An 18583-nucleotide genomic window follows, 5' to 3' on the forward strand; every position below is an offset into this window, starting at 1 on the left:
AACCCGCGCTGCACGCCCCTGCCCCCACAGATCTGTGGCAGCGTCGTGACAGGCCCTGGGCCAGAGCTTTCGCAGACATGACTCGGGTAAGAGGCTCGTAACGTTAGTGTTTGATGGTGCCGTGTTACTCGTCCGATGAAGCTTCGAGAAAGGTAAGCGCTGCGTACGTCCCATGATCATCTGATAATTGATAAGATGAGACGTCTAGGTGCAACCCTCCCAGTTAAGTCGGGGTAGACTTGCTGACTCCGGGCAGGCTTCACGAGCAGCTGAAGGATCTCAGCAATTTGACACCGCAGGGCGCGGGCGCGCTCTACCCTACGCAGATTCGAGTCACCGCGACGGGCTGGGCTGGGCCCCACATACCGCATCCCGATACGGGAAGTAGCCGACGAGGCGGAAACGAAGGCTCAGTCCTTCGCTCGGCGGTATTGATAAGCAGGCGGCAGGGCGATCCCACATGCCGCTTTCTTTCCTCTGGATGCTACAACTTTACGACGCAGACCCTCTTTGTCGTGCTTTTCTCTTCCTATTGGATCTCTCGAGCCCCGCGCTTCCCTTGGACCTGGGAAAACCTTATCACCTTCACAAACCCCGCAGCTGGGGAAACGATGTCTGCGACGTAAAGACAAGACCAAGCTCTGACCTCACTACCTTAGCTGCCGTTGCCTGCCGCTCGGCGCATATCGGCGACAAGCCCATCTTCTTATGATGACGGCAGCAGAAACAACAAACCATTTTTCCGCGCAATCCGCAATGGCGCTACTCTTCACGACGGCGGCAGATCATGAACGCCACTCCAAGATGCGGCTTGCCATCACCGCCATCGCGCTCGGCCTAGTTTCCCTCCATGCCAGCGCCAGCTTATTCCGCACTCTGCGCATCAACAAGCTGCGCGCCAAGAGCGTTTCTGTCGGTGGCGGCGGTGATGTCGCGGCTTCGCAACACTACTCTGATCGCGATGGCGTCGCCACCGACGAGACTATGCGCAGCTACAGCACCCGCTGGCAGACTCTGCTGACGGCGCTCTGTGCTGGCGTTGGTGCTTGTGTGTCTCTAGCGCAAGCAGTGCTGGTCACGCTAGAAGCAGGAGATGTCGTGATAGCGTGGTTAACGTGCGCTATTTGGGTGAGTACAACAAATTCTTTTTTCCGAACACCTTGCTGTCGCGCGTATAAATCTTCTCTCTTCTTTAGTACTCCCATTCCCGGGGTACTTTATCTAATAATCGAGGAAGCACGTGGGAAGAGAAGGCACATGGGAACGCACGCCAGGAATCTCTTTCTAGGATGTGATGGCCTGCGATTAGCAGGTGAACCTTGAGTTATGCCGTAACATTTCCCTTAGAAATGTCAAATGCAAGGCTGCGGTCAGATGCAAGCAAGATAATCCTGAATCCCCAGTTGAACGCTGCTGGGCTGTTCTGAACCCTTTCTTTGTTTGAATGCACCACGAGCATCGCGGTGCTGACGATCATCATAGCTTCCTCTCATTTTCCAAAGCATCGATATCTCGATAGAAAAGGAGCCGGTCCGCAAATACAACATTGCCTTGTCCAACTCCCTAACCTACCTGCTCGGCTTCGCCGTGTTCTGCTACGTGGACGACCTCCGCGACACTTCGAGCCCCGTCAAGCTCGGCCTGGTCATCACTCGCGCCTGCGTCGCACTCGCAGGCTTCCTCATCTGCACCCTCTACCCGCGCAGACCAGACGTCACCTACGACGGCCGCCTCGTCGACGGCCAACGCACCGCCTCCGCCTTCAGCCGGTACACCTACACCTGGCTGTCGCCCCTGCTCGCCTTCGCCTCCAAGAAGGGTGTCCTCCACCAGGATGACCTGCCCAAGCTCGACGCCACCACGCGCTCGCGCGACCTGCACGACGACTTCGTGGCACGGATCTCGTCATCATCATCCTCCTCCTCCCCTGCCGTCCCGCTCTGGCGCAAGCTCATCCGCGCGCACTCGCACGGCTTGGCCATGCAGTACGGGCTGACGACGCTCGACTCGGTCCTGATCGTCGCGCCGCAGGCGGCCATGTTCCGGCTGCTGAAGCTGCTGGAGGAGCGGGCCAACGGCGCCGACGTGACGGTCGAGGCCAGCCTGTGGGTGCTCGGTCTGGGCGCGGGCATCGTCGTGCAGAACTTCTTCGAGAACTGGCGCTGGTGGGTCAGCTACGGCTACCTGAACGTGCCGATTCGCGTGCAGCTGAGCGCGTTGATTTTCGCTAAGAGCATGCGGCGGAAGGACGTCAAGGGCGGGCAGAAGAAGGACGAGGGCGATTCTGAGGGAGATGAGGAGGATGAGGAGGAGAAGGATGGCGAGGATGCGATGAAGTTGACCCAGCAGGCGACGGTCAATTTAGTCGGCGTCGATACGAAGCGCGTTGCGGACTATGTGACGTATCAGAACGGGTTTTGGGGCGCGTTCATCAAGATTATAGTGTCCTTTGTGTTCATCTATAAGCTCGTGGGGTAAGTAATAGGGTCCTTGTGGAACTTGGTTGCGTTGGTGCTGATAGAGCTCAGATGGCAAGCACTCGTTGCGGGTATCATCGCGCAGCTTGCAACGATTCCCCTGAACATGTACTTCGCGAAGAGGTACGCGTCTGCTCAAGTAAGTAAATTTCATAAGGAGGGCTTTCTAGTGGATTCACTAATGGTTGGTATTTAGAACGATCTCATGGTCGCTCGCGATCGTAAACTCAACGTCCTCAACGAAGCTCTGATGGGCATCCGGCAAATTAAGTTCTCTGCGCTCGAGAAGCAGTGGCAGAAGAAAATCGCGGACTACCGTGAAGTGGAACTCTCGGCAATCTGGCGCGTTTTCATTGCTGACACTTTCCTGATTTTCTGCTGGATCTTTGGTCCCTACATGCTTTCGGCCGTCACTCTTGCCGTCCACGCGCTGATCAACGACCACTTGTATCCCTCCGTGGCGTTTACAACTATCGGTATTCTGACACAGATCGAGGGAACGATGGCGTTCATCCCGGAACTGATCGCAGTTGGAGTCGACGCCTGGGTGAGTATCAAGCGTATCGACGAGTATCTTAATGCACCCGAGAAGCCGCAGAATACATGGCCTGGCGACCATGTCTCCTTCAAAAATGCCAGCGTTGCTTGGCCGTCGGACTCCGAGAAGAATGAGGAATCTTTCGTTCTGCGTAATTTGAATTTCACCTTTCCGAACCGGCAACTCAGCGTTATCTCTGGCCGTACTGGGTCTGGCAAGACCCTTCTTCTCAAGGCTATCTTGGGCGAGGTAGACGTCATTTCCGGCACCATTGAAGTTCCCCGGGCACCGCCTGCAGATCAGCGCTTCGACCACAAGGCCAACAGGAAGAACTGGATCATCGACTCCGCCATCGCGTTTGTCAGCCAGCAGCCCTGGATCGAGAACTGCAGCTTCCGGGACAATGTGCTCTTCGGTCTACCGTTTGATGCCGTTCGCTACCGCAAAGTCCTCTCCGCCTGTGCTCTGGACAAGGACCTGACGATGCTCACCGACGGCGACTCGACGGAAATCGGCGCCCAGGGCATCAACCTGAGCGGCGGCCAGCGCTGGCGCATCACGCTCGCCCGCGCGCTGTACTCGCGCGCCGGCATCCTGGTCATGGACGACATCTTCAGCGCCGTCGACGCCCACGTCGGCCGCCACATCTTCGAGAACGCGCTGACGGGCGAGCTGGCCGTCGGCCGCACCAGGATCATCGTCACCCACCACGTCTCGCTCACCCTGCCGAAGACCAAGTTCGAGGTTTTCCTCAGCGGCGGCAGGGTCGAGCGCGCTGGCACGGTCGACTCGCTTCGCCGCACGGGCGAGCTGCAGGACATTCTCGAGGAGGAGCGGAATGAGGAGGCTATCGTGGATGGCGAGGCGCATCTCGATCTCCCTAACGGCAATGGTCATGCAGCTCGGCGTCGTAGCTCGGCGTTCCATAGGAGGCCGAGCGCTGCGTCTATGGGTGAGAGTGGTGGCGATGCGCTGGTTAGGTACCTCTCTCGGACGAGCGAGCGGTCGGACTTTATCGACGATGGCGGGCATGTGGAGTACGACAACAAGGAGCCGGCCAAGAAATTCGTTGAAGAGGAGACGAAGATGAAGGGAAAAGTGCTTTGGTCCGTCTACATGCAGTATGTCAAGGCTGGAGGTGGCTACTGGTTCTGGGCTGGCATTGTGTTGGCGTTCTGCGCTATTCAGGCGTTGATCTTGGGAAGAGTGAGTCGGAACTTCCACAATGGTTCTGTTGCACAATTTTGATGCTAACTTTCTGATCCGCAGTCATGGTGGCTTACCATCTGGACCAGCCAGTACAAGACTCAGTCAGAGCCTGCCAAGACGTTTGTCGCCTCTGTCCTGCAGCACCCGATGATCCATAATGTCCGCACGCCATACCACGCCCAGACGCTCACCAGGAGTACGAAATTCTATGTTGGCATCTATGTGCTAATTTCTTGCACCATCTCCCTTTGTGGTGCAGCGCGCTACTTCTGGGTCTATTGCGGTTCGATCCGCGCCAGTCGTAAACTGTTTGACGACTTGACGTACGCTGTACTGCGAGCGCCGCTAAGGTGGCTTGATACAGTGCCGACAGGCCGCGTGCTGAACAGATTTACGGCTGACTTCAGCACTTTGGATCTCGAGCAGGCAAACGCTTTCTCGTTCATGCTGTTCAATCTGCTCATGGTTATAGGTATCGTGATTGCTGGGTAAGTGAGATGCTTCTTATCTTTGAGACAAAGCACTGATGAGTCCTAGTATGATGGTCACTCCAGTCATGATCCTATTCGCGATCATTTTGCTGGCCCTTTGCGTCCGCTACGCACTTTACTACCTCGTCGGGGCACGCGAGACCAAGCGCTTGGAGAGTCTGGCCAAGAGTCCTGTATTCGAGCTCTTTGGTGCCGCTCTCTCTGGCCTCGGTACTATCCGTGCTTTTGGCAAGACGGACGACTACATCAACGCCATGTTCGCCAAGATCGACATGCACGGGCAGACGATGATGTACATGTGGGCATTCAACCGCTGGCTGACCTTCCGGCTGGGCGTGGTCGGGGCCGCCTTCGCCGTGGCCATGGCGGCGCTCATCGTCTCTCTCAACATCGACGCGGCACTGGCGGGCTTCGCCATCGGCTTCACGCTCGAGTACTCGATCGCGGTCGTGTGGATGCTGCGGCAGTACGCCATCGTCGAGCTGTCGATGAACGCCGTCGAGCGCATCCTCGAGTACTCGGAGATCGCCATCGAAGACCAGGAGGGCGCCGACGCGCCCGCCCACTGGCCGGCCGAGGGCCGCCTCGAAGTCGACGACCTGGTCGTGTCGTACGCGTCGGACCTGGAGCCCGTCCTCAAGGGCGTGTCGTTCGCCGTCGCGCCCAACGAGCGCGTCGGCGTCGTCGGCCGCACCGGCGCGGGCAAGAGCAGCCTGACGCTTGCGCTCTTCCGCTTCCTCGAGGCGCGCCGCGGAAGCATCACCATCGACGGCGTCGACATCGCTAACGTCAAGCTCGAGGACCTCCGCTCTCGCCTCGCCATCATCCCTCAGGACCCCGTCCTCTTCTCCGGCACCGTCCGCTCCAACATCGACCCCTTCGCCGAGCACGACGACCGCGAGCTGCGCGAGGCGCTGGAGCGCGTGCACCTCGTGTCCTCCGCGGAGGAATCGTCGTCGGATGATAACGAGGGCGAGGATGGTGTGAACAAGAACCCCTTCTCGTCGCTCTCGACGACCATCTCGGAGGGCGGCTCGAACTTGTCGCAGGGCCAGCGCCAGCTGCTCTGCCTCGCCCGCGCCATCGTCGCCCGCCCGAAGGTCATGATCCTCGACGAGGCGACGTCGGCCGTCGACAAGGCTACCGACGCGCTCATCCAGAGGAGCGTGCGCGAGGAGTTTAGCGATAGCACGCTCATCGTTATCGCCCATCGTCTCAGCACCATCGCTGACTTTGATAGGATCTTGGTGCTTGGCGAGGGTAAGGTTGTCGAGTTTGGAAGCCCGAGGGAGTTGTTGGAGAAGGAGGATGGCGCGTTCCACGGGATGGTGGAGGATAGTGGTGAGAGGGAGGTGCTGAGGGAGATTATTTTGGGGGAGGCCAGGGAATAGTGAAGATGGACGGTAATGTGAGGTGGCTGTAGAAAAGTTATTGAGCGGAGCAGAGAAATTGGTCTGTAAAGTATTTTTTTTTTGTTTCTTGCTTGTGTATCTCGGTGTTCGTGTTAGATGAGAAAAGAATCCCAGGGCATTCATTGATAGAAGCTTCCTCAATGATTTTGCGACCCGAATGAACGGTCGCCGTAGTCGATCATCCCGATCAATCCTGTACACATTGCTGCCAGTTCGGAAAAAAAAAAAGGCGACTTAACACAGTGAGAAAAGGCAAAAAGGAAAGCTTATCTACGCCACTTCGGTCAAGCCTCGTCAATAGCTTCCGGTTCTCATAAGGACCCGAAGGCGATATTGGCCGAGGCGACCTGACGTCCACCTATGTCTTTTCAACTAGGGGGTCATCGCTTGAAAACCTTCTGCCCAGACCGAATTAGGAAGTGATTCCCAATTAGGCAATGCCTGGTGACCATAAGTGACCTCCGCAATACTCTAAGGCACCGATCGATCCGACCACTTATGGATTTTGATGGAAGGAAATTTGCACTTATCATATTTAAACTTCCTATCATGCCTAAAGGCCCTTTTTTTTTCTCCATCACTCGCTATGAAGCCAACGAGAATACGACGAGGAGATGCATAAGTTATTGATTCACTGTTGGTTGGTCCTTTCAACCTAACGAAAGTCGCACACGCAGCGGAGAGCACAAATGAACCTGACGCCGCAATGGAGCGTGGATGTGGAGCCGGAATCATGATGCTCCTTTCCATTCGACTATACGTAGAATTACAAAAACCTAACCCAGATGCGCGCCGTACGCATGCAGCCAGCAGCCATATTTTACACCTTTCCCTGAGCTCTCATCTTGCGCGCTCATCCGATTGTTTATATCACCCTGCACAGCACCATGCCTCCCAGCTTCTGCTCCACACACTCCCTCGCTTCAAAGATTCCCCTGTCCGTAGTGACGAAGAGACATTCTCCAGGCTTCGTCAGGCCCTTCACCTGGCCGGCCTCGTATCCTCTCACGATAGTGCTCAGATCATGCGAGTTGAGCCATATCCGCTTTGTGGGCTTGCTGATAAGCGTCATGCGGCTGAGAACAGGCTCGTTGTTCCAGTACTTCAGGCCCAGCCATAACCTCTGCAACGCCCTGTTCTTTGGGATCTTATCCTCCGTCAACTTCTCTGTTTTCACATTCACGCCCGGTCGAGGGTAGGCCTTCCACGGCTCCTCTGCCAGCACCTCGTCGGTGATTTCGCTCAAGGGCGGCTCCCGGAGCGCGAAGGATGGCGGTGGTACGGGGCCGCCCGGCTGGACGGTGGAGATGAAGCCTTGCTTCTGCAGGCCGAGGGCCAGCGTCAGGTGCAGCTTGGTGAGCGGGATGGAGGTCAGGCCCAGGCGGCCCTTGGACGCGTTTTGCAGATGCGAGCAGACATGGGCGAGTCCGACGAGCGACATGGTCGGCGAATTGTGGCGCGCGGCGCGACGGATTGGTGGTGGTTGTGGTGGTTGGGTTTTCGGGCGCGAATTGAGCAGGGCCCCCGCAGCGGGCAGCGGTGAATGGCAGCTGCGGTGGCAAGGGCGGCAGCGCAGAGCTTGGACGCGCGGTGTCGGTGAGCGGGCGGGCGGCTCGAATTGGCGATGGAACGATGAGGTCTGGATAGCGTTGATGGGCCAAAATTTCGGAGGAGCTCGCGACGGAGCGTCACCGCCTGCGGATCGGCGGCTGCTTGGCGGCGCGTGCGGCTGATTGGCCGAGTAGGCGCCTCGACCCGCGAGACCCTTCCAGCTCCAAGAATAGTGTCGCACAGAGTGCCCGCTTTCCACGAGCTGACTTTCTGGCACCTGAAGTTTGTCTAGGCCTCCCCCTTCTCTGTATATCTTCGCCCTCCGCTTGCTTTCTTTTTCCCACCTTGTTTCAGCGCCGGCCGCTTCGTTCGCAGTGATACCCCGCGCCCAACATGCCGCAGCAACCTGGCGAGCAGTCTCTCTGCACGCTGTGAGTCTCGCAGCTCTGTCTGAGCTCAGCAGCCTGATCTGACCCGCCGTAGCTTCGCAGACATCCACTACTACTTCAGCCACCCGAACGCGAAGCCCGTCCACCACCGCTTCGACAAGAGCTCCTACGTCTACCTCTACTACAACCCGACCGAGCGCCGCGGCCGCATTGAGATTGCCAATTATGCCGGCACTCCCGACCAGGACGCCTTCATGGGCTGTGAGTGCCCAGGTGTCAGCCCAGCCTGATCCCTGGCTAATTCGTGCTGCCGTCAGATCTCGACACCGTCCAGGTCAATCGCACCCATAAGCAGCCTAATCTCTTCACCATCACCGTCGATCCCTCCAATGCGGGGAGCACGCCCAGCTCACCTCAGCAAGACTACTCGCAGTGGCACCTTCCCGCCCCCGATCAGCGCAACGAAGGCAAATACATGTTTAAGCTGCACACCGTCGACATATATCTGTGGACCGAGAACGACGCGAACACACTCGTGAGCTTGCTGCAACAGGTTTTGCAACCCCATCAGTTGAGGATACTGGACGCTCCCACCCACAAGAGTCGGCACTCCGAACACTCCGAAACCATGAGCCCGGTCGTCAAGAAGCTCGAGCAGATGGCCGTCTCCAACCCCCACCAATACCGCAGCACCAGCGTGAGCACCACTCAGTCTTTCCCTGGGCCTCCAACAATGCCCGCATCGTCGTTGGGGGAATCTCCGCAGGAGCCTGCATCATACGCTCCGATGGCATACAACCCGGCAGCTCCCGCCGCGCCTGAGCCTATTTCTCACCGCGAGAAGACTCCGCCGCCTCCGGACGGGGAGATGGGAACGGGCCTTGCCGCTGCTGCCGCACACGAGGACGGTGCGGCGGCGTACGGCATGCAGCAGCACCAGCACCACGGCTCGTACCAGCAACACCAACCCTACATGCCCGGACCCCCGTCCGCAACCCACGGCTCCTTCCCGCCGCCTCCCGCCTTGGGCCCGACGCCCACGCAGATCCAACGCGCCTCCACCACGACGGGCTCGTTCCCGCCGCCTCCGCCGCCGCAGAACGGCGGCACCCCGCCGTACTCGCAGTCCTTCGCCCCGCCGCCCAGCGCCGCGCCTTACGGCCAGACGCCCACCCCGACCCACCCGGGCATGCAGCGCCAGGCCACCCTGCCCGCCGGCTACCCCGGCTATAACCCGCAGGCACAAACTCAACCGCAGTACGCCAACTACCCGCAGTCCCCCGGCTACGCCCCCGTCCAGTCCCCAGGCATCTCGACGCCGCTCCAGTCGCCAGGGTACGCTGCGGCTGCGCCCTCGCCCGGCATGCCGCCCCCCGGCGGCTACGCGCAGTACTCGTACGGCCAGCCGACGGCGCAGCCGCAGAGCCAGGCCGAGTCGTACGCCGTGCACGGCCAGCTGTACCGGCCCACGGAGCAGGAGGCTAGCATACGCGGCCACGATAGGCCTGGGCAGCCGGGGCCGGGCGCTGCGCCGCCGGGGAAGTTTGAGCAGAGGGTGGATCGGGTGGAGAAGGGGGTGAGTAAGTTTTTGAAGAGGTTGGATAAGAAGTTGTGATGTGACAGTGGAGTGAGAGATTGGTATAGATGAGAGTGGATGAAGGAAGGATTTTGCGGGCTTCTTGTGTTTTCTTGTTACTTGCTTTCGAGTTCGGTTTTTTGTGCGTTGCGTTCAGCTGCCGAATAATACCCCCGATTGCCTGTTATTTTGTGTGAATTTTTGTCTTTTGCGCGCTTTTGTATAGGATGTTGGGTAGGAGTAGGAGATAAATGTAAAATCGTTGGATGGTTTCCGTACTTGTCAATGCTGGGAAATGATTGGCTCATTTGTTGGAAAGCCTTGTAAAGACGATTGGTTGGACTGGAAGTGGGTGTGCTTTTTTGCCGCCGTTATTTGCAGGATGCATGTAAGCAGTGCCAAGATCCAGTTGCCTTCCAACCTTCAGCCTCGTCTCCTCTGCTTCTACAAACATCCCTCATGTGGTCGGATCTTGTGAGTCACAGATATACCGGCTGCGGTATCATTAAACTAACCATCATTATTGCAGTGTTCAGTGCCATAGTCTATAGCCAGTCCCAACGCCCCGGACGAAGCTCAGCCTTCCCCGTACCTGAATTATCAACCATCGAACCGAGATGAACATGTATCGTATATTTGCTGAAGATGGTATCTGAAGCAGAAACAACCTTTCGCTTGAGGGGCATACCTAGAAGCTTTTCGAAAAGTAAAGTCAAAGACCTTGTCAGGACGCAGCTATCCCTTGAGGATGCTATCCGGGTAACGGTTCGCTCTCTTGCATGCAACCCAGTGCGAAAGCATGAGACGGTGGCGACCTTGAACTTTACGAGTCTGCCCGCCTTACTGTCTGGCAAACGGGAGCACTTTTTGGACTTTGAGCTGGATGACAAGGATGGCCGACTCGAGTTCGATACGCATTTTGAGGGGTTCACTCCGCTTCATTCTGCACAGGACAAGGACTGTGAATTCGAGTATGTATAATTGGCGGCTGGCCATTGCGTTACTTCGCTCACCGATGACAGTATTGTCGCTATCAGCGGACTGAACGGACACGCATTCGGCTCCTTCAAGCAGAAAGAACATGTCCATATGTGGCTTCGAGACGATCTCCCGAGGGATTTTCCGAGAGCAAGGATCTTCACATATGGCTACGAGACACGAGGTGCATCAATTCAGAATGTCTATGACGTCGCAAATGCATTCCGATCTCGTCTGAACGCCATCAGAAGACATTCAACAGTAAGTAGTCAATCATTATGATAATTAGCCCAACCTGACATCACCATAGACACGTCCCCCAAGGGCTTTGGTAATTGTGGCACATAGCTTGGGAGGAATTGTTGTAAAAGCGGTGAGTAATTTACTGGGGTTTTTGTTTTTTTATATGCTAATAGTTGCAGGCGGTCAACGCCATGAGAGAAAGCTACGAGCCGCGTGATCGAACGAATCTCCAATATTTGCGTAGCATCTTCCTTTTTGGGGTTCCGAATCACGGTATGAACATTGAATCGCTAGTGCCAATGATCCACGAGAGTGCAAGAAGAACACTTCTCTACCCTCTCGATGCCAACAACTCCCCGACATTGCGTGAGATTGGGAAAAGGTTCCTCAAAGTCACTCGCAGAATCCCCGACTTCGAATCTTTTTACTTTTACGAGACGATGGAATCACCCACTGCAATAATTGTACGTTAAGTCCTTTCCAGGAGTAGGATAATTCACTAATGAAACCTTCGGTAGGTTGAGGGGCAGTGGCAAATGAGTGGACCACCGGCAGTATTGGTTTCGGTTTCTTCAGCAACTCATGGAACGCCTCATGATGACCTCGGTCACCGAGTTATCCCAGTCAATCGCACACACAGGGACCTTGTGAAATTCACTGGAGCCCATGACGATGTATATCAGACTGTCTTGGATAGACTGAAAGCGACATTGGAGGACGCTCAAGAATGTCTACAAAGTCACTGTAAGTTATCCGCGTCTCAAATTGCCTGACTAAATGCAAATAATTGTTTTCCAGGTCGTCGATTGAGTAAAGTAGAACGAAGTAAGATCCATGTCAACTATTAGGCTGAAAGCTTCAAGCATAATTGACACTATCCAGGCTGTCTCCAGTCGCTCGCATTTTCGGAGGAGGGCTGGAGAGAAGATGATATCATCAATGCAGAAGGGACCTGCTCATGGGTTCTAGATCATCCTAACTTCACGTCGTGGCTTGAAGACCCCCAGGGATTTCTTTGGGTCTTAGGAAACCCAGGTTCCGGGAAATCAACCCTCATGAAATACGTCGTGCAGCATCGAAGAGAGAATCAGACCATCGGCCTCAATGAAGTTGTTGCAGCATTCTTCGTACACGGACGAGGCCACGAGTTACAGAAATCTCCGCTGGGGCTGTATAGATCGCTTTTGCGTCAAATACTGCCCTATTTTCCAACTCATCTCGCGGATCTCACTACCAAGTATTTGGGAAAATCAAGATTGAACGAGGGAAGTGATGAACAAAGTATTTGGAGAATGCAAGAGCTTCGGCAGTTCTTTCTCAAGATTCTTCCCCAATTGTGTCATCGACGATCGGTGGTCATATTTGTAGACGCTCTTGACGAGATTGGTGAAGAAGATGCGGTGAAAATCATCAGAGACTTCGAGAAACTTACTACAACCCTGAATGATCCCATGGCAACACTCAAGATATGCTTCTCCTGTCGTTACTACCCCGTGCTTCGGACCACGACGAAGCTCTCAGTATCAGTCGAGAGAGAGAATGCTCAAGACATCTCCACGTTTGTCGAAAGCTATTGGGAACTTAAGGATTTATCAGAACCGGGAAGGAGCCAGTTGCAGAAGATTATAATCGGTAAAGCTCGAGGTATCTTCCAGTGGGTCACTATCATCCTAGGCCAGGTAACACGGCTGCGAAGGAGTGGCAAAACCACTCAACAGATGATTTCAATCATAAGCCAGGTACCAGAACGACTAGAGGGTTTGTACAGGTCCCTTCTGAATGATGGTAATCCGGACGACAGACCTCAAACTATCAAACTCTTCCAATGGATACTTTTCTCGAATCGACTCTTGACGATTTGGGAGCTTCGAGAAGCTCTCGCTCTTGACGCGTCAATGAATTTCAACACAATCGCCGAAATGCGAAGCAGCCCTCTCTACATTGAGCGCGAAGAAGACATGCCGCTAGTCATCAGCGGTCTTTCCAAAGGGCTGATGCAAGTCATTCTACGGGAAGAGGCGAATGATGTCGACGGGACCAGGCTAGGGCATGTCGAATTTATACACCAATCTGCTCTAGATTATCTCAACAACGGAGGGTTGGATGAACTGGAAATGACCAACAAGTGGACTTCCGCGGATCGGGGCAATTTCCAGATTTCACGGTCCTGCATCAAATATCTTCGAATGGACGAAATTGAATCCTACCATTTCAGATTTGGTCGCTACCGGGATCCAGAAGGTGCATGGTCTGACTCCGGAGGAGACATCAGAGGATCTTTCGATAAATTTCCTCTGCTCGAATATGCCTACGAATTTTGGCTACTTCACGTCACCAAGATCAACAATAATGGCATTGAACAGCTTGATCTTCTAGATCTCTTCCCTTGGCAACACGAAACTGACACTTTGCCAGAGCTCTTCGTCTTGACGCACCAGTCCTTTATGCGCTTTCGCGATATTTCAGAGCCACAACATTGGAGGAGAACAGTTCATGTCATGCAAGAAAACATGAGGCATAGCCCCAATTCCAATCCCTACTGTATGAAACACCTTTGGAGCGATTCTAGAACTCGAAATGAAGCGCCGATGGGACGATCACGCGGGAAGATCAGCCTCATCATCCCCGCATGCGAAATGCTATTTCAAGTCTTGGCTTTTGCTGGAATTGACAGCGCCCTGAAGGAGATGTTCAGGCGTCAGCCGTCAACAATTCAGTGGGCAGAATATAAGCCATGGAGTAGCAGTAACTCATTCTTACGGTCAGCGCCGGAAATTTAAACCATATGTATGTACAATGTTTCTAAATATGCAGCAACTACTTCCTCTCTTGATCCGCACGGAAAAAAAATAAAGAAAAAAAGAAAAACAGCTATGCTAAGCCCATCTTGCCATTTGTCCAAAATTATAAGAGCTTGATGAGATTCCTTCGTCCTCTTATAGAATTTCTACGTCATCACCTTGACCACCCGATGCTGGCGAGTGGATTTTGTCTTTCGTATTGCCTTCATTGTTGTCGGACAAGCATTGCCCATGTGTCTCAGGAATTTCAGGTTGAGACCTGGTCGCCAAGGCTTCCTTTTCCTTTGTGGTTGAAAACCAACGACTGCGCGGTTTTCCTCTGCAAATTTTCTTGTCTGCAATCCGAAGCTCGTCGTATTTGTTCCTCTGGCCTTCCCACCATTCGATTTCGCCGTTCCATTCCCTCGGGCGTCCTGGGAAGTATATCTCGCGTAGAGACTGCACGATGGAGGTTTTGGCATCAATGGATAGAGGATCGGCCTCAAGCGTAACTTGAAGATCCATGAGAGAATCCATGACTTTGTTTCCGAGGATCTCGTCCCGAAGGATCAGAGGGATAGGTTGGTCTTGGGGGTGCAGACTCTTCCCGGCAACGAGAGCATTCTGGGCCGTTCCGATAAGGCAGACAATAAGCAGATACCAGGACCTGGTCTGGAGGCCAGCTGCAAGGATCAGCAGTACTAGCCAGCCCGCTGTGAACGTAACGTAAACGAAGCAGGTCAGCAGAAAATCCCAGGGCATCCCGTGAAGTGTCCAAACGTTGGTGTTTTTGCCGGGGCCTTTGTCAGTGAAGAAGCCGACGTGCCGCCAGGGCTTCGCTTGGCAGGGGCCGTCGAACGTGGAGAGAGCCTCAAGATCGAAGCGCGAGCCAATGTTCCGCAGGAGGATGACATCTTTGTGGCCATTTCCGGCCGTAATGGCTATCGTCTTCTTTTTCTCGGACCTCGCCTCCTCGGGAAGTTTCTCGGCTTTCCACTGGGGAAGTGCGCCCGTGACGAGAGCCATGGCGGTGCCGAAGATGGTCAAGAGCAGGACGTCCGGGTGCCCGTATAGCAGGCATGGTATGGAAGCAACGGCAAACTGAAGCAATGTGCTGAGTCTGTGGGTGCCTTTCATGAAATGGGTCTGGGGTGGCAGCGGTGACGGCTCGTAAATGGCGACCCTGAGTGCGCGGCCAAGGTCGGGTCTACTTTTCGCTTTCTTCGCCATGTATATCTCGTTGTCCCGGAGCAAGCGACTGATGACCCAGTTTCGGTTCTCTCTTGCGTAGCCGCTTTCCAGGTTGATGACTTTGCAGGAATGATCCGGCAGGGGCATGAGGCGGCCTTCTCCTACAAGACGCACTATCGTCTTAAAGGAATATGCCACCCATCCAAAACTGAAGGATACCGGAGCCGGGCCATTTCCGGTTGCCTGGGCAAGAGCTTTCTGGACGATATCTCCGCCGAGGACAAGTAGTAGTGGCAGAACATAGCACGGATTGCGAAGTTGGGAAGATAAGAAGGAGTATACTTGACCTTTGTTCTGGGCATTCAAGAAAGGGGGTGATTGATCCGCCGTGCTGTAGTCATGTGGGGGCGTAGCCATCTTTGTCTCGTGACCACTTTCTTGAAGATTGCAAGGAAAGGAGTGCGATCGATTGAAAAGTGGCTTTGTATTTTCGAAGTAATTAAAGAGCCTCTAATTGTGAAGAAGTTGTGCTGGCGATTTGTATCAATAGCAAATTCAGCCCAGCAGCAGCTCGTTTTTATCCAGTTTGCTCACTGGGCAAGCCACAGGCCGCAGTGATGATCACCGTGCCTTAGTGCCTTGAGTACGCCTTGTCGCCTTCGAGAGGTCTGAGGCAAATAAGATATAAGCGTGGCATGGTAGCGCTAACAGGATTTTCTGCAGCCCTGGCGCATCTGCCCCACTCGACTCCGCCTCGTTGCAGCGGGGCGCAGCCCTGTTCACATCATACCGATTACGGCGACATGCATAGCGTGGTACCACTGCTTATTCATTCGCCCGCAAGGGCCAACCGGTAGGAAGATAATGCTTTGCACGAGCAACACCAGGAGCGATGGTAAGAATAATGAAATAATGGCTTTTATCAGAGTTTATTTTCCAGTGACTTTCTTTCACTGCATCACGGCTCTGAATCTGCTTTCCTTCGTCTCTTGTCCCTAAAATTGAAAAGAGCTATCCGGTCCCTAACAGATACTTCACACACACACACATATATATATAAATTTTCCGTTAGTACCATCGAAACTGAGGCTAATTTGGACCACGGGCCGCCTTGTGGGGAAAGAAAGGGGTTGGTTGGAGCGGCGGGTTCCGTCCGTCGGTTCGTCCCCCTTCGGCTCCATAGTTGGTCGCAGCAAAAAATTAAACAGTCAGAGGAAGAAATAGCTCTGAACAAAAAGAAAGCCGAGCCGATCAGGAATTGAACCTGAATCTAATGCCAACGAGTGTCTACTAGCTTACAATGAATGTTTGGCTAAGTGATCATAGAAGCATTAATGCTAGCCATTACACCATCGGCTCTTATTGATGTATAGTGAAGTGACAGTTTATCATTATATTACCCAGCATCAGAAATACAAGGCCTACACTACCTGGCTTTGCGGCCCAGAGCAAATTACACAAGGTGCACTGGTGAAGTTCTCTTTTTGTTTGTATCGCAATCATGAAAGCCAATCAATGCGCATCCCTTTCCTACAAGATTTACCACATCGGAGATACTAATACCTTATTTCTCTCCATTTGTTCAGCGTACCCTGCATTTCGACTTCTGCAACCTTTTGACTTCTTAAGCACTTCTTTCGGTCGGAAATTGCAGGTTCATTCTGATTGAGCACTCAGAAGCAAGCCTTTTCACAAAAACAGTTCAGTCATATCACTTCTCACAATCGCGCTAGTCGAGCTGGTATAATACTATTGCAGTAAAGATTTTAGATAGAGCTAAGCTAAACAACCAAGCTAAATGATCCACGTCCGCCTACTCTACTCGTAGTCTTGCGGGCGCAACGGAAAAGCGCAGTTCATCAACCAAGCCATCATATGATCCGTCGGATTGGCCAACCAGTCATTATCCTCCTGGTCCCTCCGAAACTGCCAAGTGTTTCTCCGGGCATGCCCGTATCCGCCGTGGATAACATTTTGCGTCGACCTCGCAATGTCCAAAGCCATTCCGTCCGGCATGTACTTCGCCATGGACATCTCGACGTAGAGATCGCGATGCGTGTGGCCGCGCGGGGGGTACAGAAGGAACTCGCGCCTCTGACTGAAACCCAGGCTAATGCTGTAGGTCCAAGGATCGGGGAAAATCCACTTCTGCTTCATGCTCTTGCTCTCGAAGATGATGTCGCCGATGTAAGTGTCGATGTGGTCGAACGAGAAGTTCGCGGTTTCGTGATCCATGCTGAACCCAGCATCGTCCCTCCGCGCCTGCCTCAGCACCACCTCGACCGCCTTCGCATCCAGCTCGACACTGTTCGCGCTAGCGGCTGCCGCCTTCGCGTACATCCCCCGCATCGCCACACGCACATTCTCCAATGCGTAGTACGCGAGGCTGGCCCGCCACACGCCGCATCGCCGCATCTGTGCGACGACGTTATCCGACACCCCCGCCCACGCCCACGGCGAGACCGTGGCGTTAATTTTATCATCAGCCGGCTTGGCCATGCGCTTCCACACCGGGTGCACGCACTCGAAGTAGGCCCCCAGCTCCTCGAACAGCAGCGCGCAGATGTCCTGCCGCAGCGCCTGCGGCAGTGCGCAGAAACGCGTCACCGCCGCCTGCCGCCTGGTGGTCATGCCGGGCGGCGGCGGTATCATGCCCCGCCGGCGTCGCTCGTCGCCCGTCGGCAGCGCGCTGTCGTTGCCGCCGAGGCCAAAGACGCGCCAGAGGTGTTGGACTGCGACGCGCAGGCGGGTGCTCATGTCGGGAGGGAGGGAGAGGGTGGTGGTGAAGTGCGCGACGACGGCGTCGGTGCAGGCGCGCATGGATTCGAAGTAGAGGATGCGCTGGTGCGCCGTCATGTTGTTGGCAGCTGCGGTGCCGAAGATGGCGGCGAGCGGGTAGAGCTTGGCCTCCGCGGCGTATTCGGCGAGCAGGTGGCGGATGAGGTAGGCCTCGTGGGCGGCCCAGAAGGGCTGGAACGGCGGGCAGGTGGAGAGGCGGTGGAGCTCTTGGATGGGGAGGTGGAGGGCGATGTCGCATGCCAGCTCGGGCGGGAGGTTGGACAGGATGGCTAGGCCTTGGTGCTTCTTCTCCGCCTTCATGGCCTTGCGGACGAGGGCGGCGGAGGTGTTTCTGAGGTTGAGGTGGCGCTTGAAACGGGTGTACGTGGCGTGCTCGTTGCAGTGGCCGGCGCGGCAGTCGAGGCAGATGCAGAAGTCGGACAGGTCGATCTCGTCCTGCGAGACGGCCCGTGGGAAATTCTTGACTACCTTCAGCATCTTGCCGTTGGGATCGAAAGACATGTTGTCGTTTTGGTCGTCAGTCGAAGTGTGGGGTGAAGAGGGAATCGTGAGTGAAGACGTTTGGAGTATGTTGTTACTGGTAGGTCCTTTTTCAAAGCCCGCCGTGCTCTACTTCGGTAAACCGGCCCGGCACCGAGTCCACGATATACTGTAGCCGCTAACTAAACAATTGAATTGTCCTCGGCTGTTCTCTATACTATTGTTCTTTATTCGCTGAACAGTCACGGGTATTTACTACGCTTCTTTGTTCCCTATCCACTGCCCATCACTTAACAATGTCACAATAGCTTCAACCACCTCGACCTCACTGGCGAAGACCGGAATGTATCCCAATCACCGTGGAAACTTGGGGATACTCGGGGGCGCTTCGGATAAATATTTCAGCTCCTATTGGCCCTAAAAAACGGAAGTCATGTGACTGTGTACGAACAAGGAAGGTTCCACCTAC

General features: G+C 54.8%; 5 protein-coding genes across 5 annotated transcripts; 2 read left to right on the forward strand and 3 right to left on the reverse strand.

The window, feature by feature from the left end:
- Positions 1-756: 756 nt before the first annotated feature.
- Positions 757-6106, forward strand: LTHEOB_8401 (ATP-dependent bile acid permease; the record flags this gene model as incomplete). The annotated part of the gene is made up of 6 exons (XM_035517875.1): positions 757-1128; positions 1483-2474; positions 2529-2616; positions 2674-4221; positions 4285-4712; positions 4762-6106. 6 exons carry the CDS (start codon positions 757-759, stop codon positions 6104-6106), a joined length of 4773 nt encoding a protein of 1590 aa, XP_035370521.1.
- An 886-nt stretch (positions 6107-6992) lies between these two features.
- LTHEOB_8402 (40s ribosomal protein s8) lies at positions 6993-7568 on the reverse strand (the record flags this gene model as incomplete). Its single annotated transcript, XM_035517876.1, has 1 exon — positions 6993-7568. One exon carries the CDS (start codon positions 7566-7568, stop codon positions 6993-6995), a length of 576 nt encoding a protein of 191 aa, XP_035370522.1.
- A 503-nt stretch (positions 7569-8071) lies between these two features.
- LTHEOB_8403 (RNA recognition motif-containing protein) lies at positions 8072-9682 on the forward strand (the record flags this gene model as incomplete). The annotated part of the gene is made up of 3 exons (XM_035517877.1): positions 8072-8109; positions 8162-8328; positions 8385-9682. 3 exons carry the CDS (start codon positions 8072-8074, stop codon positions 9680-9682), a joined length of 1503 nt encoding a protein of 500 aa, XP_035370523.1.
- Positions 9683-13800: 4118 nt separating this feature from the next.
- On the reverse strand, positions 13801-14982 carry LTHEOB_8404 (uncharacterized protein; the record flags this gene model as incomplete). The annotated part of the gene is made up of 1 exon (XM_035517878.1): positions 13801-14982. One exon carries the CDS (start codon positions 14980-14982, stop codon positions 13801-13803), a length of 1182 nt encoding a protein of 393 aa, XP_035370524.1.
- A 1671-nt stretch (positions 14983-16653) lies between these two features.
- Positions 16654-18135, reverse strand: LTHEOB_8405 (uncharacterized protein; the record flags this gene model as incomplete). The annotated part of the gene is made up of 1 exon (XM_035517879.1): positions 16654-18135. One exon carries the CDS (start codon positions 18133-18135, stop codon positions 16654-16656), a length of 1482 nt encoding a protein of 493 aa, XP_035370525.1.
- Between the last annotated feature and the right edge of the window lie 448 nt (positions 18136-18583).

The sequence above is a fragment of the Lasiodiplodia theobromae genome (genome assembly GCF_012971845.1).
Source record: "Lasiodiplodia theobromae strain AM2As chromosome Unknown scaffold_26, whole genome shotgun sequence".
NCBI lineage: Eukaryota > Fungi > Ascomycota > Dothideomycetes > Botryosphaeriales > Botryosphaeriaceae > Lasiodiplodia > Lasiodiplodia theobromae.